The sequence below is a fragment of the Hoplias malabaricus genome, chromosome Y (genome assembly GCF_029633855.1).
Source record: "Hoplias malabaricus isolate fHopMal1 chromosome Y, fHopMal1.hap1, whole genome shotgun sequence".
Classification (NCBI taxonomy): Eukaryota; Metazoa; Chordata; class Actinopteri; order Characiformes; family Erythrinidae; genus Hoplias; species Hoplias malabaricus.
Window position 1 is genome coordinate 55,437,125 of NC_089820.1, and position 25,467 is coordinate 55,462,591.

At 41.7% G+C, this 25,467-nt stretch overlaps 1 protein-coding gene across 6 annotated transcripts in view; it reads right to left on the reverse strand.

Moving 5' to 3' along the window:
- The window catches only part of LOC136679154 (E3 ubiquitin-protein ligase Arkadia-like), a 49,355-nt gene that overhangs the window by 22,512 nt on the left and 1,376 nt on the right, over positions 1–25,467 (reverse strand). For all 6 annotated transcript variants that reach the window (XM_066657497.1, XM_066657494.1, XM_066657499.1 and 3 more), the window contains exons 2-3: positions 17,918–18,924; positions 8,536–8,656 (exon numbers count right to left, since the gene is read on the reverse strand). In XM_066657497.1, the coding sequence (XP_066513594.1) occupies positions 8,536–8,656; positions 17,918–18,842 (1,046 nt within the window). In that variant the 5' untranslated portion in view covers positions 18,843–18,924. The remainder of the gene's footprint in view (positions 1–8,535; positions 8,657–17,917; positions 18,925–25,467) is intronic.

Genomic DNA, 25,467 nt, shown 5'->3' on the forward strand with positions numbered 1-25,467 from the left:
CTGTGCCTTCGCTGTGATGAGAACTGTCCATCACCCAAACAATATCAGGCCAGTGATGTAGTGGGCACTCCGGTCTAGTTGATTGGGCACTCGTGTGTCTTGTAGAAATGAGGTTATACATCATCTACACAGAACCCACATTTCAACACACAAACGTCTTTTTAGGATTTTAAATGTTATACTCATATGTAGGGCTGTCCCAAATACCATTTTTTGGGCTTCAGAGCTTCAGCCAGGATTTTCGGTGAGTATTCTGGAAGTGGGGTTGTGTATTTTGTCATTAACAAAATACGCTTCCAACCCCTGCTTTGAGAACCAACTCTGCACCTATGCTCGCTAACCTGCTAACTAGCGCGCTAACTAAGGGCACAGCGTTTACACGATTTAACCAGATTGAGCAGAGGTGCTCTAATTTCAGAGACAAAGCTGACAAAATAAACTGTGGTGTCGCCTCGCTTCCTTGTATGTCTGTTTTAGGATGTTAGGCTGTTTTATATGACTGAGTTTTAGGCTTCATTTGCATAAAGACTTATGTTGATGAGCCTGAATACGGGTGGATTTGGGAGAGCACCGTTTTTACCGCTGGAGCCTGAATGTGGGTTGAGTGGACAACAAACTTTATCGACAATATCCAACAACAAAAATGAATATCTGAATCTCAAAATTTGAAACTGAATTTCTACCCATCGAATGAATATCTGAATATTCAGGGCCAGCCCTATTAACATGTTTTGTTAAACACAGCAACGAGACAGAACGTCTCCTGAAATTTGCAAACGTGTCTCAACATTATACACACTTGCCGGCCAATAACAGGGAAAGTTGATAAAGCAAAAGTACAATAACAAAATGTAAGACATTTCCTCGATATACAGTGTGCATTTTATTTTGATTTTCAGAGGTTTAAATATCGGAAAACAATAAGCTAATTATCTCAATGGCAATAAATATCATAATATTGCCCTCCTCTACAGAAACATTTCCTCTACAGACGTTTTAACAAGAAATGAGTCTGATTCAGGGCTTCGAACCACACGCTAAGCTCAGTCCTCTCTCACTGGATTTGTAAACAAAAGATCTTTGAGCAGAAGGCTAACATCGCTCATCCTGCTGACCTTTAAACCCCTCAGCCCACTACCCCTCCCCCAGCTGAACAATCAAAATGGCCACCTCTCTCAGCGCACTACAGCAAGCCAGGGGGAATCCAAAAGATGGGGGAGATTAAACAAAGCTGGCTCTCTCTCTCTCTCTTCCCAGAGATACAAATTCTGAGAATATGGTGAGAGAGAGAGAGAGATAAGTGAGAGGAGGGAGGGGTAGGGGGCAAGAGAGGGGAGAGAGATTGGGGAGAATGTGGGTGTGGGAAAGAACACCTATATATATATATATATATATATATATATATATATATATATATATATACACACACACATATATATATACACATTATATATCTTTACTGGGAACTTTAACAATGTACAGCTCCAGAGTACAAGCCAGTGCAAGCATATGAGAGAGAGAGAGAGAGAGAGAGAGAGAGAGAGAGAGAGAGAGAGAGAGACAGCAAGACAGACAGACAGAGAGCAAGCGAGCGGTAGAGCGAGAAGTAGAGCGCGTGAAAGAGAGATTCACTAATTTGCTTAAATGAGAGAGAGGGAGCTAGAGAGAACAAGAATATTAGATTCAGTGGAGTGAGTGATTTGGTTAAACGAGAGACATGTAAGAGAGAGAAAAGCATGCGAGGGAGAGAAAGAGTAAGTGGAGAAAATTAATTAAACTCAAATATCCTATTTATCTACAGTGAGCAGTCTTTCAGGTGTTCAAATTCTGTGGTGCATCAGGCAAATGCCGACTGGACGTGGAAGTACAGTGATTAGGATGAAGCCTAAAACGCAACAGAACATTACACAGATCAGAAAGTACAGAGAAGGGCTGAGCAGCACAAGAACCAACTGGATGATGTCAACACAAGCATCTGAGAGACCCTTATTTGAATCATAAAAAAATATATTTGCTTCAAACATTTGAAAATACGTATGTGTTATTGTTCATAATCATCTTATTCAGTATTTAACTTGATTGTGCAAAAGTGCAAAACTGCAGCCCCACACAAGCATTTTCATCAACAAATGGAACTGAACCTGTTTGAGAACAGGAGCAGTAAAATAATTTGTAGTCCCCTGGATTCAAAAATACCTTGCAAAAAAAGGTAGCTACATGCTACTGAGGGCCCAGCTAGAATCTGCCTTATATTCCCTTTGAAACTACTGAGTCATGACAGTGACAATGGTGTTGGTGTCATTCAAACAGTTTCCCTGTTGTCTGAATTGATTAAATATTATTATTCTGATATCACATTTAATGCAGAACTAGCACAGTTTTATAAACAATACTGAAAGTTAAATGTTACATACACATGCATGTAATACCTATGTTTATACTGGACTAAAATGATGGTTGCCTTTGCAGAAAGGAAACATATAATTGGGCCATCAGCCCAAGGAGCATATAAAACACCTCAAGGTCAAGTTACGAGCTGCCGTTGTGAGTTCGATAAAAATAAATGTGAAAGCTGCTGTAACTTACGAGATTTTACAAGCGGTGGTTTGTGCTGGATCTGAATGAGCTCTGCATTTTGTGGTGATTGACATGTCTCTCTGGCCAATCAGAGCTCTGCAGGGTTTACACGTCACCATTTAGTACCTACTCGGCACGGTTTGAACCCGGTGCGAACTGGGACTGAAAACTTACCTGATTCCAGGGACCTGATTTGGCCAACGGAAGAGGAAATGAACCGTGCTGAACCGAGTCGAGTCGTATAGGTTCTATGCACTGGAAAAGTACCATTACAGATAGGTGAAGACCCCTGTTCATCTACAGTTAATCTGAAATCAAAATCACTGATAGAGTCTTTGTTCCTCAATAGGCAATGCACTGGCAGGTGACCTTTTTTTTGTGTGTTGATGGTCAGTCCCGTCCTGCTGTATGGTCTCACCACCACAGCAAAGCATGACAAATGTGATCATTAGTGGGGTGAAACGTTGATGTTGGATGAGTAGTTCTGGATTACAAACGCCACCATGAACATTAACACCACTAGCATATATACACGTTATATAACTGTCCAATGTGGAGCCTTTTTAAAATTGTTTTCAAGCCAAAAGACACCAAAAAAGCCTCAGTTTGGATGCTTCGTCAGAGTCAGAGAGCTGGAGCTATAGATTTCAGCTTTGCATTAGGAGCTGAAATTTAAGCATGGGTCAATATTAGTTTCCATAGTCAATAACAGTTTCCATCAAGTGTCATAAATACATCATGTCAGTGACTGCGGATTTCATTACACCCAATTAAGAATGGAAGAAATTTAGCAGATAATAAGCACAATGTAAAAACCAGCTTGTGTGGTGCAACACAATTTGGCAACAAAAAAAAGAAGACCCACCTAGTTCCTTATCCTCTGTTTTGCACATAGAAGCAAACACACCAGCCCCATTTTTCATATGACCTTGGTCGCAGGTCATTCGTTTTCCTGAGCTGCAAAGACTTGCAGCCATTAACCCTCCCCCAAAACCTCAAACTACTTTTCTACATTCCTCAGCCAACAGAGTCTACAGGCCTTATCAGCATTCAAACCCACTACCTGACCCTACAGCTCCTGTACTCTACCAGCACACACAGGCACACACACTAACGTTTATACGATATCAGGACATGCCCTACCGTATGCATTACTATATGTAATACTACACCCCAAAGCAGATATACTTTAACAGCAGTAAACAAGATGGTTCTGTACCTTTACATAATGAAAAATCACAAAGCTGAAGCATTTATGCTTTCTCTTGGTTTTCCACTCAGACAGTTATGTCCTGAAAATGTATGAAAACACACACAGATCGTCTCTTTCTCCCTATCCCTCCCCCATTTGGAGGGGTGTTGGAAGAAAAAAAAAAACAGCTGGAATCACAAGGGACTGCACCAGCACAGTAACACTGCTGCCCACCATGTGATCAAGAATAATAGGTTTCCTGACCTTTACGAAAACAGGAGAGATACATAGCTGAGAAGAGACAGAGAAAGGGAGAGAATATGTCAAAGGCAGGAGGAGAGGGACCGCAGTAAACAAGCCAAAACCTTCATTGATGTTGCTGGGTGTTAGGACTGGCTCTGTTGCAGAATCTGGGTGGGTTCTGTTAAAGCCCAGGCATTTCTGGCAAACGTTTACATGTTTCACTTGTTGGTCTTACAGTAAAGGCTCAGGACAACAAGCGTGTGTGAGATATAAAAACACTGTGCACGCACACACACACACACAGGTCAACCATAACCAATACCACCACCTCCTTGTTTCTACACTTACTGTCCATTCCCTCAGCCCCACTGAACACACAGGAGTACTCTTCTACAATTACAAATTTTGGTCCATCTGTTACTCTGCATATTGCATGTTAGCCCCCTTTCACCTAGTCCTTTAATACTCAACACCCCCACAAAGCAGACCAATGACTGCTGGATCATTCTCAGTGCTGCAGTGCCATTGACATGTTGCTGTTGCGCTAGTATGAGTGGATCAGACACAGCAGTATCTGCTTGAGTGTTTAAAACCACATACCCACACACTGTCCACTCTATTAGAGATATCCTATGCTATGTAAAGTCAGAGACATTTTGCGTTGGTCGTCCTCAAGTCCATCATAACTGGACAGAGGAAGCTGTTGGCTGGATTCCCAGTCCAGCAAACTCTAGCATCACTGCTGTGTCTGATCCACTTCTACCAGTGCAACACACCACCAAGTCAGTGTCACTGTAGCACTGAGGATCACCCACCATCCACATGCTCTGTGGGGTTCCTGTGCATTGAAGAGCAGAGTAAAATCTGGTTAAAGAAGGGTTGCAGTTTTCAGATGGGTCTGCAACTGAAGCACTATAAAACTACTCCTGTATTGTCAGTGGAATTGAGAGAATGAACAGTGGGTGCAGAAACAAGGAGATGGTGGGGGGGTGTATGTGTAAATACACAATTTATCAGCAGACAATAGATATTTATTTTATATTTATTGATATCAGCTAACATCCTGCCACTTGGACACACTGCTCACATATACTTCATTCAATAAAGTTAGCAAGATTAATATTAATATGCTAAATATTAAAATATGAATAAAGCACCTTTTACAAGTTTATACAAAGACAGCATTTTGTGGGTTCTGTTGTCTGTTCTTCTGGATATTGTTATGATTTAAAACAGCTGGGGTAAAATTTCTTGTAAAAACGTGAGGCTTCATCCAGAAAACACCATTCATGCCAAAATGGCTCTACTACATTTAACGCATTTGAAACGACGAAGCACATATCTGTTTAGTTCAATATGCAGCTTCCAGATCACCCTCCTCCAGCCAATAACTGGGCACCAACTCTAAGTGGTTTATGAGCTCTGGAATACGATCCTGTCAAACAAATCTGTGTAAACAAAAGCTGCAATAGAAAATACTGCAAGACAAGTCTAACATTATCAAATTAAGCTTCACCTGGGGATTTTGTTTTGGTGGAAAATGAATAGACAAAAAGCAAACACACCACGAACTGAGTTCTGTGAGTTTGTTTTAATAAAGAGCCAAAGGTTGTGATCACAATGAATTGTTTGTTCTTTTCATAAGCAATCATCCTTAGCCAATAAAAAAAGTGTGTTTGGAGTTTTTAATCAATTAAGGCACCAATATGAGCCAAATAAAGAGTAATAATTTGATTTAAAGTAATGCAGACCGACGTGTAATTATCCCACATCAAGAGTTTCACATTTTTCTTGTACATTACAAGGAATACCACTACAATAACATACAGACATACAACTTCAATGTGGTCTTTTTTCCATATCAGGCGGCCCCAATTCACACACTGTAGGCTGGTCCACAGTCACAAGGGAAAATAAAAAGGGGGCCAGTTGAGCTGGTGCAAGGCACCAGCGACCACAGAGCCATGTTCCTTTACGGTTTGACAAAGTGACTTTGCTGGCAGGAGCAAACTGGCGGCCCACGCTATTTCTGGCAGCAGCGAGTGGGATAATGGAATCAAGCTGTTGGAAATGACTCAGCTCTGCACACACAGGGACCTCAATAACAATTATGAGCCTAGGATTGGGACACGGTCCCCTAAAGAAGTGAAAAGTGTAGGGGGATGGTATCAAAAAGTCATACTATTCCTGAACACTACAGATAGTATTATCCCACTAATTTATGAAGTTTTTTTTAATACACTCATCAGGGACTGAATTAAAATCACTGACAGGTAAAGCGAGTAACAATGATTTTCTTGTTACAGTAGCTGCTGTCAAGTGGTGGGAACAAAGTGAGCAATCAGCTCTCCTCTCGAATTTGATGGTGTTAGAAGCAGGAAAAGTAGGCAATGTAAGGATCCAACTGTGACAGCTAGGAATCCAGATCCAAGAATCACAAAAAGAACAGGTCTTGCATGTTGTTCCTGGTAAACTGTGATTTGTACCTTCCAAACGAAGTACAAGAAAGGACAAGAGACCTTGCAAACATGGTCAAGGGCGCCCTACGCTCACTAATGTGTGTGGGGAGAAATGAGAGAAAGAAATATACATGCAACATCACTAGGAATTCAGCTAGAAAGCAAGTTACCTATCCAGAAGGTTCAAAGATGACAACTCAGTTGATTATTGCAATTCTTTGCACTCCAATTAACAAGCTACAATTTCATAATAAACACTGAAGAACCTTGCTAAATGATTAACATTTATTTAAATTAATTTAATAACTGTGAAGCCATTTTACTGTAGCACCAATCAAAATGCTGTAAACGTAGCAAGGCGGCACATCTACCTCAAATTTATCTCATGAGAGTGTCTTTACTTTTTAACCAGAGGCCATTTAACCGAATTTCCAGCAGGCTGCCTGTGGGAGAGTTCGAATGACCTCAGGGTTTCGTGAAATTGGCCTGAGGGAGCATTGTTACAATTTTGACACCAAAAAGAACGGAAAAGGAGGGATGAAGGAATGGGGGGGAGGGGGGGTTGTTGTGAAGAGAGTGAGACAGAGACACACAGACAGTCAGAGAGAAGATCACATTAGCCCTGACATGGCTCGTCCTTGAAGTGCTCTGCAACAGCTGGGACAGTTGTGGAAAGTGTAGCCTGCCACCTTTATATCCAGCCCCAGATGTGCAATCTCACACAAGCACTGATAGCGTCCACTCTGAGGCCTACAGAGAGATGTAAACACTCTCAGCCCCTGAGGCCTGCTCACTTCTAGTCGACAACCCGAGGCGGGAAGAGAGCCCCGAACCCACACTCCAGCAAATGTAATATTACAGACTAGTGCAAACCTCAGACAATTCTCCTCAGACAATGATCTATTCTCTGTTTTGTGGTAGCATTTATTAGTAAGAACATAATACATATTGCAGATCAACAGACGACTGACAGATGTGTTCTAATACCACTTTCCCACAAGTTAACACATTTCTGGAGACTTCATGAAATGTCCGTCTCATGCTTTGATCAAACATACTACAAGGACCAAGCACCACAGCATCATTCTGCCCGTCTAAAGACCCCTGTTCAGAACGGACAGTTTCAGCGCCTGTTTCTTTAAATGACAGTAAGCCACTGCTTAGCCTGGCCCAAAAGCATAGTGTGGAAGTGCAGCTCTGATTTTAGCCATTTTCGCTCATTATTTCTTGTGTTTTCATGTTTATAGTTTTTGTTCAGCGCTTTTATGTCTCAGTGCTCATTTTTTCCATTTAACCGTGTTCTTGTTTTTGTGTTTTCATATAAAGGTGTGTCCAGCACTGTGATTGGAGACACTCAGACAAGGCAGGACTATTGTAAAATGTCAGCACTTTAGGTACAAAGCAGAGCAAAATATGAACAGCTCATTTTATCCCACTTATTTTGATTCGCTGGATGGTCTTGTTTCACATTTTGTGGGTTGGGGGGCACTGAATGCAAGCACTGAATGTTTTTATGAAGAAATAGGTAAGGTTCAGGTGAGGAACACAATGTTTAGCACTGGAAACTGCAGAACAGGAGAACCAGAAAGAGTTGAAACATCTAAACCATCCCTTGCAGTTTCTAAAGATGATTCCAACAACGTGGAATGCAAACTCTACAGACTGTGTTTTTCTTAAGCTACAACACTGAATACGATGAAACATTTTTGAGGAGTTGTCATGTTATATGTTGAAGATAACTGGGTGGCACATTAAAACAATGGGAAAGGAAAACTGAACACAATTCATGGGCACTGCACCTAATAAACAGACCCCTTTTGTTATTTTTCCTGGCCAAAGGCGGCATAATTTATTCCTCATCAAAAATTGGCATGCTGGTGCTGCAGGGACTGTTAGCTTAGGGCAAAAATAAACACCCCTGCAAGAGCAGCATGTGTGTGCGCATGTGTGAAATCAGAGTTGGAGATTACTGCTGGACTGGAACTAAATATAGAGTTAGAAGTAAGAAAACTTTCTAAATCCTTCTGAAGGTGTTGAGTACAGAGAGAAAGCTTTAGGGCTCACCTGAAGGCATCCCCCACAATCTCCACCTCGCTGTCTGTTGAAGTGACGTTGATTTCCTCACTGGCCGGAACAGGAGGGGCAGGGGTAGCTTCGATCACCACAACATCTTCATCCAGTGGACCTGGCACACAAAAAATTCCTTCAGTTTAAGGCTGCACAATAACGCAAATGTTAAAGTTACTCTACAATTTCTATGCAAAAGCACTGTATCAGGAACAAAACATTTCATTCATGGGCACAAGGCGGGAACACACCCTGGAGGGGGCACCAGTCGTTCAGAGGGCGACACACACTCACACCCATGGACACTTGAGTTGCCAATTCACCTACCAATGTGTGTTTTTGGAGCGTGGGAGGAAACCGGAGCACCCGGAAGAAACCCACGCAGACACAGGGAGAACACACCACACTCCTCACAGACAGTCACCCGGAGGAAACCCACGCAGACACAGGGAGAACACACCACACTCCTCACAGACAGGTACCCGGAGGAAACCCACGCAGACACAGAGAGAACACACCACACTCCTCACAGATAGTCACCCGGAGCGGGACTCAAACCCAAACTTCCAGGTCCCTGGACCTGTGACAGAGACACGTCCTGCTGCACCACCGTGCCACCCATGATATTTCAATTTTACCTAATTATTACAAATTGTATCTTAGTAAATTAAATTAGTATATAGTCTTATATAAAATCCTTGCTGGCTTATTATTGCAACACAGTATGAAGGAAACTGCTACAGAACACAATGACAAGCAAAGCAAGCATCGGTCGTCTCAAATGTCCCAAAGACCACCATTTGTTTTTACACAATTTTCCATTCTATTATTTAATGATCCTTTACAATTGAGCAAGCCGCTGTGTTACTGTGCCTTTAATTGCACAGACTTGAACTGCACCAAAAGAGTTTGATTTGCCATATGATATGATCCCTTTATAAATATAAATGTGGGTCAGCGTTAGCTCTTAGGAGAATGTAAAGGCACCACATTTGCATGACAGGGCTTTATTTTAAGATCACAGGGTGGTACAAACAACATCCAACAGAATACTCTGGAGTTTCTGAACCACCAAGAGACACAGACAGACACACACCATGGGAAATGATGTGCTCATCCTTTCATGTATTCATTCCCATCTTCTGTACCTTCCTCTCTCCACATGATTCCACAACAAAGCAGCAGGTATCCATCTCCTCTTAGAATAAACACTGTAGCCCTGTACGTGTGACCGAGAAGACACAGTTGTTGAACTGCAGCTGGTTTCAGTACAGCTGTAGAGCTAGTGTGTGTTTTGAGCCAGTGAGTGCATATGTAGGTCACACAAAGCTGCTCTTCGCTGTTTGCAGATGATGACTTTGGTACAAGCTGGCTTCTGATTGGTTCCCTGTCCCTCATCTCTCCTCCAAGCTTACACTAGGGGTTAGATCCATGACGGCTCGACATGAACACAGACTCATGCAGGCACAGGGAGTATAGAGCAATCAGGAGTTCCAGAGTAGATAACACAAATATTTCATTTAGTACACAAACCAACCCTTGGAACAGTGTATATCTGGTTTTAAAAATGTGATAAATCTGGAATCTCATTTACATTTTAAATAAAACTTAATATATAAACACTTAGTTTTTGTCATCAAAAACTCCGGACAACTCTAACTAAAAGGCTGGTTTATATCTATGCTTATTTCCAAATAAACGTTCTCTGGATCACAACACAAATGTCATACGCAAACCCACGTACAGGTGAGAGTCAACATACTTTAACTTTGCATGTTTGCACTAGGGGGCAGCATCAAAGACAAAGTATAAACCAGCAACAAAAAAGAAAATCAAAGAAAAACACTGGAAAAATATAGACATTCTGTCTTTCACACTTTAACCGAGGATAACGCCACACCTTTTCTGATCCACAAACAGATCCATATTTATTCTAGTTCTGGTTGTTAGTGCAGAGTACTGTTTATGTCTCATGACCAAGGCTTCTGTGGATCTGACGCACAAGTCTGCAGAGCGGCACATAACGTAGTGGAGCTTCTGGAGGCGTGCACATCAATGAACCCATGAGCCTCATTCTGTTACGCTAACCCATGATCCTGAAGCCTTTCACATCAAATCATGGGAACAGGCTTTTTCCGTTTCTTAATGATGTAATCATTTAATTCTGCTAACACTTCTTGAAGTTTAGCTTAATCAATTCTCAAAGATCCTCACACATACTGAACACTCACATTAACAGAGAATCTGTCTGGCGTTTGATAAACATTTGAACAAAACAATACTAGTTTAAATCTCTTCCCAGAACTATTTCAAATGAACAGCACCTCACTTTCCAGTAGCACACGCTGTGTTACAGTATTTGTGCTGGTGTGTGTATTGAGGTAGAAGCTCGTGGCTCTGGTGAGTACCAGCCTCCTCCTGGGAGTGTTGTTAAGGTAGTGTAATCTACAGAGTCCTGCTGCTTAGCACCTTCCGCTCTCCTCTTCTCAGGCAGGCAAACCACCAAACGCCACGGTTATGAGAAGCCGGCGGATGTGCTAGATTATCATATCGCTTTAAAACGTAATACATATTCATGCTTTCATTTCCACAAGTGAAAAGGTTATGATTTGTTCTTGAAACAATGCATCAGATGTGCAAATGGAACTCATTTTTTAGACGACCTTGCCAGTGTGAAATATCTAAATTCCATCTAAATCTAGGGCTGCATAAGAGAGAGGAGAGAACTGTGTAATGCAGACGCACCTTCAAACTAATCACGAAGTTGTTTACCATATGCTGGACACTTATGAGGTGATTTTGTGGTTTTAATGAATTGAAAGGCATACTGCAATCGGATTATATAACTGTCACAGTGTCTTGTTCATGTCATGCAGCAAGAGTGGGATGCAGCCCAATTAAACAGGGGTACTTGTGCTCTATAATGAAACTGGTCAGTGTTTTTAAATCACTGACAACATCCACAATAGACTTAGAACAGAAACAAACTGCAATGTGAGCCAACAGTCGGGCCGTTCTCATTCCCGTGTATCTGTGTTTTAACCGCCCTGTTTGCAGGATGAGGGTGTGGGCTACAAGGCATCCTCCAGAAGCACTAAAAGGGGGGCACAACCTGAGGGAAAAGCCCTCAGCTCCCAGTGAAGCTCCAGAGCACAGCAGTCCTCTCCACCCACCTACTTCCCAAGATACACACACACACACAGTCTTAACTTTCCCCCAATACTCCAACACGATCTGAAGATTTCTAACTTGAGGGGGAATGTAATTCACAGCAGAAAAAGAGTGCCATAATAAGGAAAATTCATTTTACTCGTCTTTATGGCGTTCTCACACAAGAAAGTCTGGACCAAATTCTGAACCGAGGTATACATAACTGTATACATTTGGTCCAATAAATTTCAGATTTACACTGATTAACTGATATTTACTCATTCATTCATTGTCTGTAATGAACCTTGGTCCGGAACCTATCCACAATCATTGAGCACAAGGCAGGAACACATCCTGGAGGGGGCGCCAGTCCCCCACAGGGCGACACACATTCACTCACACGCTTTTGAATCGCCAATCCACCTACCAACGTGTTTTTGGACCGTGGGAGGAAACCGGAGCAGCCAGAGGACACCTACACGACACAGGGAGAACACACCAAACTCCTCCCTGGAGCTGTGTGACTGCGACACTACCTGCTGCGCCACCGTGTCGCCCATGAACTGATATGAACTTAACTGTTATGAACAGATACATTTCTACATGCATTTACTGTCGTCTGCGTTTTGGCCTCCCATCCACAGGAAAACGGCATTTTAGGTCACTGACTGAAAACAGAGGTCACCATGGTGGAGATTTTTGAAAACGGCATTGTCACTGTTCTCGTGAGGATGAAAGCAAATGGAGGTTTTCGGAAACACTGCCATCACACAGCGTGCCTGTCTCTGGCTGAAATGCAAATGTCTTTAGTCCCTCTATACTGAGGTACATAAGTCAATAAACTACAGCGTACAAGCAGCTAGCACTAGATTTCAGATTCCCATATATGAATATATATAAATGCCTTAGAAATGTACTATTATGGTCTAGATTCAGTCATTTTAGGACTTGCGTAGTGCACAACATAGGAAGTATAGTGATTTGGGATCAACACCTGTGTTTCTCTCATGTGTCGTGCTGTTTAGATGCCTCTCAAACCATGAATCCCAACTGGACTGGCGTCAACAATTTTGTTGGCCTATTCACATACACAGTGATCTGTGAACTCTGGGGGGGAAATAATGTGCTCTTCATGGCTGTCAGGCAGCAAACGAATCACGTCAGAATTCTTAAATATCTATAGGCTTTAAAATAAATAAATAAATAAATAGCTTGTTCATTCCTTCCATTACTGGTCACAGAGCTTCACTAACTCAGAGGATGAAACAACTCAGTTCAGTGCTTGGCTCTTGAGAAATAAGTATTAAATAAATATTAAATATTTAGCATTTTTGCTACCAAAGTTGTGTCAGTGCTCTAGGCTCTGACAGTGCAAGGCTGTGCGCTATAACTGACAGCAGCACATCACCAGATGTTTTAAGCCCGCGGTTCTGAAACCTGCCTCTTTTTTCCTCCCTCAAACACACCCAGTTCAACTGAGGGTGGGCTTGGTAAGGTGTTGATTAGTTGGATAATGTGTGTTAGAATGGGGAATACATTAAAGGGGGAGCATATGAATAGCTTGACAACATGGAATAAATCAAGCCATCCTGGTTTTGAGAGTGACAAGATTAAACCAGCGTTGTTAGCATTAGCATGGAAAAATATATGTACTGATTAAACACAGCAAAAATGAGTGTGAGAAAATGGCAAAAATTAGAGTGTATATAAGTACATATATATATATACACACACATCAACCAAGGTAGATTCTATTTAATAGTTTCAGCCATGTACACCATATTAAGGCCAACATTTCTTGACACAGTGTTCCCTATAAAGCAGCTCATAGTCTTCTAGACAGTCTTCTAAACAGAGAGAGAAAGAAAAAAAAGGGGGACTGATAATGCATGTTGTGTCCTCTAGGGCTAAAACAGGCAGGCTTCATGACTTCAGGGAGGCACAAGATTTTCACACGTCTCTGCAGGTCTACAGGGTGTGATGTATGCACAAGCGTTTGCACGAGTGTGCATGCAATGGCACTCGGGCCGCAGTGAGAGAAAACCACATTCGTTTGGGTAAACTTACTTAGTACTGTAGTCAAAGAACAGCAGGGAGAATGGTAGGAGGGTTGTTGCTATTGCTCAACAGGAAACACACACACATACATAAATACACATACACACACACACACTGCCACGCGTGAGGAATGCAGAGACATTGCTGATACTGTTTTTCCATTCCATTTTTCTGTGGTCTTCGTTTTAGAGCTTCAGAGCAGAGCCATACTCTAGAATTTCATTATCACACACACATTAATGAGGACTGAATTAAGCTCTGGCTTCTGATGTTTGTAGAGCACCAATCTCTAAATATAAAACGACCTTTATACGAAAAACAGCCCATAGAAAGACTGAAAAAAGGGGAAAAAAAAGCTGGCATTCGATACCGGAATAGCAAAGAGTCAGCAACTTCTACTTCTCCGATTGCCCGTACTGAGCACGTGAACAGGAGAGTTAAAGTGTGTGTGTCACGTAAACAGGGAGAGACAGAGAGCAAGCGCGATAGAGCTAGAGAAGGTAAAAGAACACAAGAGCCAGAAATGAAAGTGAGGGTGACGAGAAACTAAGATTAAGTGACAGAGAAAACGTGAGACCAACTGACAGAAGGATTGTGTGCCATAGATTTTTCCCCTGATACTGATCTCTCTCTTTTTTTTTTTTTTTTTTTTAATCATTAACACCACCCATCGCAGAAAAGAATTGAACCAGTGAGTGTCACATCTGCGCTTTATCATGATACATACACAACTCAGACATCAGGCAGGAAATCTTCCAGATTAAAAATATTTAAGGTTTCTTGCTTTTTATTTAACTAAAATAACAAGAAATTATAATGCATTACAGTGCATAAGAAGTGAATTATAATCTAATGAATTTTCCCTGTTGCAAGATTCATAATCTAACATTTAGTGCAAATATTACTGCAGCAGTCACACAGCTCCAGGGACCTGAAGGTTGTGGGTTTGAGTCCCGCTCCGGGTGACTGTCTGTGAGGAGTGTGGTGTGTTCTGTCTGTGTCTGCGTGGGTTTCCTCCAGGTGACTGTCTGTGAGGAGTGTGGTGTGTTCTCCCTGTGTCTGCGTGGGTTTCCTCCGGGTGACTGTCTGTGAGGAGTGTGGTGTGTTTTCCCTGTGTCTGCGTGGGTTTCCACCAGGTGACTGTCTTTGAGGCGTGTTTTCCCTGTGTCTGCGTGGGTTTCCTCTGGGTGACTGTCTGTGAGGAGTGTGGTGTGTTCTCCCTGTGTCCGCGTGGGTTTCCTCTGGGTGCTCCGGTTTTCTCCCACGCTCCAAAAACACACATTGGCAGGTGGATTGGCGAGTGACTGTGTGTGTTGCCCTGTGAAGGACTGGCGCCTCCTCCATTGTGTGTTCCCGCCTTGTGCCCAATGATTCCAGGTAGGCTCTCGACCCTGAACTGGATAAGTGCTTACAGATAATGAATGAATGAATATTACTGCATACTGTGACTGCACAAAATCATGAAGGAATGAATAATTCATTATATCACACAAGCCTAACTGAAAGTGTGTCTTAAAAATAAAACCCCCTGAGCATTTATTGAGACTGGGGTAAAGTGGGGGCAAACACTCATCAATGCAAACTGTGTCCTTACACTGCACTGAAGCAAATTTAACAACAGGAAATTCTGGCCTTTTCTCTTGCAACATATTCGCTGTTGAGAGGGAATACAACTGAACCAACAGGAATGCTTAAAAAGAATGCAGCAACTCTTTCCCACTGGTGTTCGGGTCTTAAACCTGAAACCTGTAAATGAACTAATGATATTCAACATCATCCTCAACAATCTGTCAGAGAAAAGAGCTTTTCTCAAATTTAAGAGGAGCCACGGGCAAAGGTTTCACATTTAATAATCAGCGTTACTCGATGTTCTCAAATCAGCTTATTGTGACCTAACATCCCACTCATCTGGGTTCATTTTCCAACGTAAAAATCATCCTGTTTGTACATTATCTGAGAAACGGAATGAAATGGGATGTCACATTTATTGAACTATTATATTTCAGTATTAACTCTGAGGCAATGTAGCTCGATATTAAAGAGCCCATATCACTGAAAACTACACAGACATTCTGAAAACACTATGAAAAATGTTCAAATAAAGACAACGCAGAAAGGTGCACTGTTATTTGTGATTTCGAGGCATTTACACTGCTGCTCATCGTCTGTAGTTTAATGCCATCCATTAGTGTTTTCATTCATTCATTGTCTGTAACTCTTATCCAGTTCAGGGTCACTGTGTGTCCAGAGCCTACCTGGAATCATTGGGCGCAAGGCGGGAATACACCCTGGAGGGGGCGCCAGTCCTTTACAGGGCAACACACACATTCACTCACACCTACGAACACTTGAGTCGCCAATCCACCTACCAACGTGTTTTTTTTTTTTTTTTTGGACTGTGGGAGGAAACCCATGCAGACACAGAGAGAACACACCACACTCCTCACAGACAGTCACTCGGAGCGGGACTCGAACCCACAACCTCCAGGTCCCTGGAGCTGTGCGAATGCGACACCTACCTGCTACTGCACCACTGTGCCGCCCCTCATTCATGTTTTATGAATATTATTTCTAAATCTGCCTTTAATGCATAGTTACAATACGATCTATCATCTTCCACTGGCATTGACCAGATACGGACACTATGTTATTGAATCTGTCGCCTCTGATTTACTTCCAAAAATCCAGCTCACAATATCATCAATAATGGCAGATGGTCTAAAATACAGAAAGTAAACTGATGTTAAAGACGCCATAAATACAATCTAAGGAAAGTCAAGGAAAGGAAAGCCACAGGAGGACTATCCTATAATACATTAACAAAAACATTTTTAAATTGAGAGCCCCTCCCGAACAACTACAACTTTTTTTATAATTTTTTTTTAAGATAAGGCGAGGCAAACATGGATCAGTGAGGGGAAATCTACCACTGAACATGCCTCTCATTTTTATCATTCCTTTCAACAAGAAAACAGGCTTGGCTGATCATGTTGCTCTTCTTTCAGGCTCAGTTTTCAAAGGCTTCTTTATACATGCCTGCTAGTGGCAGAGATGCCGAGGTCTACAGGTGAATGACACTGCCTAAAACGTGTATTCGCTTTCTATATTATATCATTGTCTAAAGAGGGTAGGCTCTATGTGGTGTGTATGAATGTACTGCAAAGGTCATAAATAGCATCTTCCACATGGTGGAAACTTGAGTACAGATTACATTTGATTACCTACGTTTTCTTTTTATTCCCTTGCATCTGCCCTATTTCTCCCCACTGTGTTTGCTACTTGTATTGTTAATTTGTATTTATATCCTTGGGTCTATTACTTTTCTAGTGTGTGCTATTTTTATGAGCATTGTACAGTGGCTTTGATTCTGTGAAAAGCACATTATGAACATAAATAATTATGTTTTGCATTTTTTCCAGCAAGAACAAGGTTATTCTGAGATCTGTGAAGCCCAGCCCTTCTATTTGACATGCCTGGACGCTCCTGACATTCCTGATCTTCGGCTTATGCTAGTAATGAGTGCAGCAAACAGCTGGACAAGAACAGCACTGTGATGAGGGAGAGTGCACTCAGCTGACCGCTGCAGCAGTTTCTTCTTAAAGAGGTTTGTCCTGAGTTAGAACAGGATTAGGATTTACAGGGAAGAATGGTGTAACTGTTGGTGTGATGGTGCAGAGTGCTGTAGTACTACATGGTTTTGTTTACCTTTAATGCAATTGCATCAAAGACACAGTAAGAGTTGTTTTTAGATGTTTTACGGAAGCTAGAGGGTTAATAAAGCTAACATATAATGAAAGCCTATATCACCACCAGGTAGCGTCATTAAACACTATTCGTTTATCCTGACACATTTTTTAAAAAAATACTGGTTAAATTGAATCACTGGCTACTCAAACAACAGGAATGACTCATCAGATGGGGGTGATAGCATGCTGAAAAGTTCATAAGGTACTCATCTTTTGCCTCTTTTCTCTAGACAAAAGAGTGAAATTAAATTGATGAATTCAACACTGTTATTGCTTATATTTCTCCTTGCTGCGTACCATGACTCATGTAGCAAACAGACCTGTTTATGTGATTTCTGATTCTTTCACCGCATTCCCTCTACTACCTTTTCAAACATCTGTGCTGCTAAGGCAGGTGAAGTAAGGGAAACGCAAGAGCCATTCACCTGAGGCCACGACGTTGCTGCTCGGCTGGCTCCCGCCGCTGCTGCTCACGCCCACGTACAGCTCGTCCTCGCCCTCTGTGGAGGAGGATGAGGAGGACGAGGAGGACACCTCCTCGCTGGAGCTGCTGGTGCTGTGTAAGAGAGCATACTTCCTCCGTGCAATCACCTCCCTCTTTTTCCGCTGCAAGAGCATGCGCTCCTTTTGCTTCGGAGTCCGCTGAGCTCCGCCCCCAGCCCCGCCTTTCACACAGCGCTTCCTGTTGATTGGCCGCCGCGAGCTTAGGCATGGCTGCTTCACGGGATTGGCTTCAGGGTCAAGTCGTGCCCATTTATGGGACCTGCTGGCACGAGTTCGGCTCATTAAGGGTCGTATACCCACCGCTGCACCAGGTCCAGCCCCGGCGCTTACTGCTGAAGCTGGACCGGAGGCCTTGAGTTGCTGTTGCTGCTGTCGGGCTACTGCGGGTCCATCCGCAGGCCCTCTGTCCTCTTCTGAGCTAAGAGTGTCCGAATCACCAAAACGTAAGCTAGAGGAGGGTGAAGAAGCACAGTCACTAAATGAAGATTCAGGGTTCCTGTCGTCCTCGCTGCGCGCCTCCAATAGAGCCGCCCTGTGGCGAGGAGGAGGCAGCGAGGCTTCGCTAACATGTCCTTCCTTCAGGGCACAGTCCGAGGGTCCTGCCTGTTGGCTCTTGCGCTTTTTGCGCCCAGAAAAGCCCCTGTCAGAGTCTCTGCGAACCCCAGCATCTCGCAGGGATCTGTGTCTAGTCTCGCTGCACAGAGGAGCGAACTCACTGCCCGCCTTTCCGATCACTTCCATCTCCGCCGGAAAGCTTTTGGCAGTGTCCATGGGCTCTGGGTTTCCCAAAGGCCCTTTCAGGGGCTCCTGTTTGCGGCGTGCGTCTGGTGGGACCTCGCTCTTCATTGTGATTGACCCACGCAGGAGGGGAACTGAAGACCAATTCAGCAGCTCCTATGTGTCCATGAGCAGCCTGGCAAGTCCACAACTGCAGGCAGAAGAAAAGAAAAGAAAAAAAAAAAGAATGAGATTCAGAATCATTTCTCTCTCACATATACACTTTGATTCACTTCAACTTCTGCACGCTAAATACATGGGATGGATCCTCCAATATATATCTCAAGTGAGAAATGCCTTCATGTAGTGATTTCCAAAGTTCATTATTTGGTCTAAAACTATACGGTAATATCTCAAATCATTTTTCAACAAATAGTCCCATCTGTTAAGTTCTATGTTAAAGCAACAGTAGGTAAGATATTCTTCCCTACCCTCCTCCAAAAGTTACATAGTGCAGTTTCGGCAGCACTGAACTCAAGTACCAACAATAGAAGCTATATTATCCCTCTTACAGTTCAGTGGAATGATGGAATTCACAATGATTTTGAAGCTGTAGGTTTTAAGTTAAAAAAAACAAACCACTACCCTACTATTAGTGTCCCTTTAAGAAATGTTTGAGACCTTAAAATGGAACCATGGTGATTTGCCTTAGTCACAGTGATCTTTCAGTAGCATAGAAATACTAAACAAAAGAGTGGATATTTTGTACCGACGAATATAAATCCACAAGTCTAATCCCAACATAAATACACATAATACACAAATATTGAGGCCACAGTTAAAAGAGAACTAAAGAAACAAAGTCTGAACCTATCACTGTCCTTTATGGTAAATGGGGCAATGAATGCAACATTAAAAAAAGGCATGATTCTATTGAGTTAACCATGCAAACGCTAAGGCTGACTCAGTTAGCGTTTATTTTCTCATGCGTTCCTGGCACAGTATGAATCAGTCTGAATAGTAAATCCTGATCTCAATGCTGCTCAGCCTGTAATAAAAGAAAAGGGAATCGTGAATAAGGTAAGGTCATCCTGGCTTTTCATACCAAGGGAAAACAAACAGGCCCACACCTAATGCCTCCTGCACATTACTAATGTAATAAACCTAGCAAGCACGGGCTAATGGAGCTGGGGACATTACAAGCCTCATTTTCTATCAGCTTTGCTTTACTCTCTACAACACGCAGGAAAAGCCTCCCTCTTTCACACAACGTGGGGAGTAATCACTGTTTTGAAGGTGAAATATCAACGCATGCCATATATGAGCTTTTTTTAGTCCTTATCCTTCCATAAACCCACAATACTCGCTCAGGTCCGGGCTGAAAGAGAGAAGGCCAATTAAACTGTTCCAGGATTAAAGGCTTAAAAAAGGGCTACTTGCATTAAGGGTATTAAGGCGTCAGTGAGCGACCAGCGTGATTACAAAATGACTTCTACAAACCCTCTTCCTGTTCTTCTCATGACAATCTCCCATTTCTCCCCTTTGCCATTTTCATACGGTACATTTCACTCTTTAATCATAATCTCAGTGTAATTTATCTCATTCCTCCTCTATTCATCACTCACTGCCCCCTCACTGTTACTCTTTTCAACGCTGAGAAAATCCAATATCACCATATATGCTCAGAATGAAGCGCAGCCAAACGGTATCAGTTTATATTTAAAGATGTTCGTTGTCATAAAATAATAGCCCACCAGCTAAAGGCATTTTAAATGGTGCATGATATGCTTCAATATTTTGTTTATGGTTCTGAACTGACAAAATGTAACAGCACAAAATTAGGGCCATGTTTTGACACAAAGATAATGACATAATGGGTTGTTGTTGGCCGTCTAAAATTGGACTACATCTGTCTTTTTATACACGTTTATGCACTCGTTCAGTATGAGCAATAATTTATTACAGTAATGATAGTCAAACATTACCCACCTCTAGTTTAATCATAATCCCATCATAATAAAACACATCTCTCCCCCATTCAGCAGCATCATTTTAAGCCCAGCGCCCCTCCCTGATGTGAACCCGGCACCAAATGGGGTCTGGACCAAAATCTCTTACGCCTCAGTGCAGCCACAGCAAGGCCCAGCGTTTCTACGTCTTTAAATTATGAAAGCAGCCATCTGTTTAAAGAGGCATATCATTCCTGTTTATTTACTCATTTCTTGGTGTGGTGGCAGGAAATCGTGCCTAAACACAGCTGCCTTATTTGCAAAAAAATTAGAGGAGGGCAATACAAGTTTATGTTTATATTCGAGATAAATCAGGTCACAGTTTTTTTTGCAAATATCAAAGACAGCGTCAACAAATATCCACAGGTCACTATGCCCAATGCCAAGCTTGGCTAGAGGGGTATAAACCCTTCCAACATCAGGCTTTTGAACCGATTGAGCTCCATCCAATACCTTTAGGGAGATTTGGGGTGGCGTTTGGTGCACAGAACTAATCCGACTTCAGCACGTGACCTCACTAATATCCTCCAGGCCGAATGCATTCAGCTCATCACAGCAATTTTCCAAAACAAAGCGTAAAACATTCTCAGAAGAGTACAGTCTGTTACTGAAGGGGGTATATGATCCCTTTCATTACACTTCATTTCAAAAGACACGTTAAAAGAGGTGTCTACAATCAGAAATGTCTTTAAAAGCTATAAGTTCCACCTTAAGCAAACAGATTCCCATATGGAAAGCCTCTGGAATAATACTGACCTTGTGGATGATGATATACAATTGCAGCTATAAAATGAACACAGCTAAGCAGCTCCACGAATGGAAATCGCGCCACTGCTGTTTTTAATAATGTTTGCCATTCAGACAGAGAGAAATGATCATATATCTGTGTTTTAAAAATGTCAGAGCGGACAGAGTATTAAGGTGAAAAGGGAATTTAATGTAGGGAGGATTTAAATGCAAAAAGCAAATAAAAATCGGTGCCTAAATAATGAAAAAGCACTCCCGTGTACTTTCAGTGTCCAGAACAGAGTTAACCCTAAACCTACACAGATATTCAACGGTGAGACGAGGTTTACTCCATTCCTGAGAAACCAGCTTTTAATCTTTAAAATAAAATTTCCCCTAACAGAGTAACAGCTCATGGTCATAGCATTTAGCAGGAGGATGTGATGATTTTCATCTGATTTGCAATTCAAATAATGGAAAACAACCATAGCACAATTATAATTGCAGCCAGTCCAAGAGTCAGCATTAAAAAGGTCAGTAAAATAATTTAAATACACTTCATACAGACCCACACAGCCAACAGATTACGCATATCGCTCAAAGTGTCAGGACTGGAATGTCATAAGAGCTCAGACCCAATGCCCTTAGCTAAGAGATCATAATAAGCTTCTGATCCCCCAGTGTTTGAAGCTGCAGAGCTCTATAAGTAGGCCTGTGCCTGCAAAGAGATCAGGGCTATGAAGGGGGAAAAAAACCCTCTGCTTTTCACACAAATCACATACATTTCTCACTATTTATGAGCATGTGACCTTCCTACAATTTGATGGCAAGAATGCAGTAAAACATTTAACATGGGACACACTGTCACTGACCTTTATACCAAACATGTTGACTGTTTTTGTTTTTGTCACTTCTCTTTTAGGAGACACAGTTTTTCCACAAGGTTTCACAGTTCTGTGGCCTTAATGTCTGTGTCATGCTTTGGACGATATAACACAGGGATCAAACAACACAACGCTGCTCTAACAGCCCTTTTCAGAACGAACAATTTCAGCGACTGTTCCTTTAAACGAGAATGAGCCTCTGTTTACTCCAAACGCCAGAGAGCTCAGCGCGGAGGAATCGCTGGTTTTTGGTCATTTTCGCTCAGTTCTCTTTTTACTTAGTATTTAATCATTATTCTTATGTCTCCATGCGCTTTGGGTTTACTTCGTCTTTGGGCTCTGACTGGGTCTGTAATGTGCATGCCATCTACATAAGATGCAGCTGAAAACACAGACATAAGCCTTATTCTGACAGGATTAGTTTTACCTGAGGAACTGGGGTCAAGTAATAATTACTAGAGTATCTCAGTAGTTTTAACCCCGCCTGACAAGACTAGTTCAGTTATTTCCCCCACCACACACTTCCATTTCAAAAAGATTCCAGAGATTTCTACCTACTGTAAAACAAGCAGTACAAATAAACCTAGGTTGCATTAATCCAGTGTGAATTGATGTGCTGGTGAACATTCCGTCATATCTCAACGTAACAGTCTTTTTCTGGCTTTCTTGAGAAACGAAGAGCTAAAGGAGGCATCTAATGATGAAACAGCTCAAATACTAGGCCATACTCAGCTGCTGAACAACACACTACACTCAAATCCACAAAACAACGTAAAGGATCACTCAGCAGAGAGAAATTTCCGGTAACTGTAGGTATGTTTGGTGCATAAGTGTTATGCATGTGTATTTTTCTCATTAAGTCATGGTTAAATGGTTTATAACATCAGATATTATAACTGCGTGAAGTTTAGTGATTTTTTTTGCCACCACCTCATCCATTATTTGTTATGAAGGACTAAGATAAGGTCATCGAGGTATGGATTTTTTTTTTTTTTTGGTTGGTGGCCTGTTCTTAGAAGAGTAGTGACAGTGTCTGAAAACTCCATTAGTTCTGCTGTGTATGATCCACACAGTGTGATGACAATGTGAGAATAAAGTAGCCATTCGCATCTGTTATATACACCAAGATTTCTTATCTCCAATGCAAATCCACTGTTAATAAATCCACCCCTCCCCCCAACGGTGTTCGGAAACTCTAATAGGCGTCTTGCATGTGACGTAGAAGTTAACGTTAGCTTGACTTGCTAAACTCGGTGCTCAGATTATACTCGGCTACGTAGCTGCATTACGGAGGTTTATAGTGTCGGATGAATTCGAGTTCGACTTCGATCACATTTACAAGAATAACGGTACCTCTAAATTTGAGTTTAGCTTATTGCTAGGCTATTGTCATGAATAATGTTGGTTATTTAGCTAGCTAGATACTGTCATAACGTTTTTCCGTGGCGTTGTTCAGCTGTTGTCCACCGGTTGCATTCAAGAATTTCCGTAACGAGCTCGGGTTTTTCCATCAATTTAATAAAATTGTCAGGTTTTAAAACAAATTAAGCTGCTATTTCCATTTTAATTCATACTTATATCTGTCAGTAACTACAATAATGTGAAATATTCATGGAGGTCCATTAAGTGGTGCTTAGCCTTTAATGTGGATTGTCTATGACAAATTAAAACCTGATATTTTCTTGCTGGTCAGGTTTATTTTGACCTTCTCCTTAAAATGGCATCCACTCTAAGAATGAACTTGAGCAAAAGAACATTTACAGAGATTAAATTTAATTGGTGTTTTTGGACTTTAAAATCGTTCTTTCAAATGGGGACTAAAGCATTTTGCCCATTACTTATTTAAACCAGGCTGGTAACGGCTAAATACAATTCTAGTTTAGAGGCAATATATCATCTATCATATGTTCATTATTTGTGAGGTATATTTCTATATTATTAAAGCAGTATTTGAGTATGTCAATATCACAGTAAACTGATACAGAAACCATGTATCTGGACTACCACATCTTCCATTAGTAGTGTGGCAGTATAAAAGGTTATAATAATAGATGCCACTAGTGACTCTAGAGAAACGAGTGCTATCCCATGCTCCTCTGGGGTTCAACCTGCAATGTGCCGCTGAGCCGTGAAGCAAAGTGCAAGCAACCCCCCCGAGGGCTCCACAGCAGCAACACCCCCTGGCACCAAAGGTAGATACAGATTTCAGAACATAGAGGATTGCGAGAGACTGTTTTAATTCCATCCCCAAGGATCAATGACTAGATCCTATAGATGCTGCGCTACCTTGCTATTAGCACAATGACAGTGTGGGAGCATTCTGTCACATACCAATTACACCGACACACAAAGCTGTCAGGATAAAACTTTCACTCTCAAATGTTATTATAGTTTGACAATGGCAGTTGGCCCATAAATTCTTGATTAATGGATCCATGGAAATGGTGCACAATTATCTGGAATAAAATCTAACAACATAACTGTTCGTGACAAGATTTCATTAATTCTTTGGTTCAATTACAATGTCTAACAATGTCCAACAACAAATGTCTAACATAAAAAATTAACATAAACAAAACTGACCAGGAAAATCATCTTTAATCCATAAACCATAATACATACTAAGTCACATAAATGTTGATTAATATTCTTTTCAAACTTCACAGCTCCAAATATAGATGAAGAATTCCGTTTTACATGTGAATTGCTAGTGTTCTGTGAGTAATGTAATAAAATGCCATTTCCATGTCTCAATGAGATTCCAGTGGAATATCTTCGTCTCACGGGGAGGGTCGGTCTGTTTCCACAAATAACACATTCAATTTCTACTCCCCACCTACAAATAAATTACAATAATGACGTAAAATGTCACAAAATGGGATATGAAGTGCCGTATGCCTGCAAAATACACAGCTCCAGGTTTCAGTGCACATCCAGATACCTGTAAAATGTGTATTATCACAGTTTTTTTTTTTTTGATAAATTGAGAGGCTTGTCCATGACCTTTTTGCATCAGTGTCCTCAGAAGCAGACCACAGAAAATGATGCTGATGTGTGCCGTGATGCTGACAAAGCCGGGTGTTATATACTCCTATACTTACTACGGCTTTACAATGAATATTCTTTGGTGAGCCT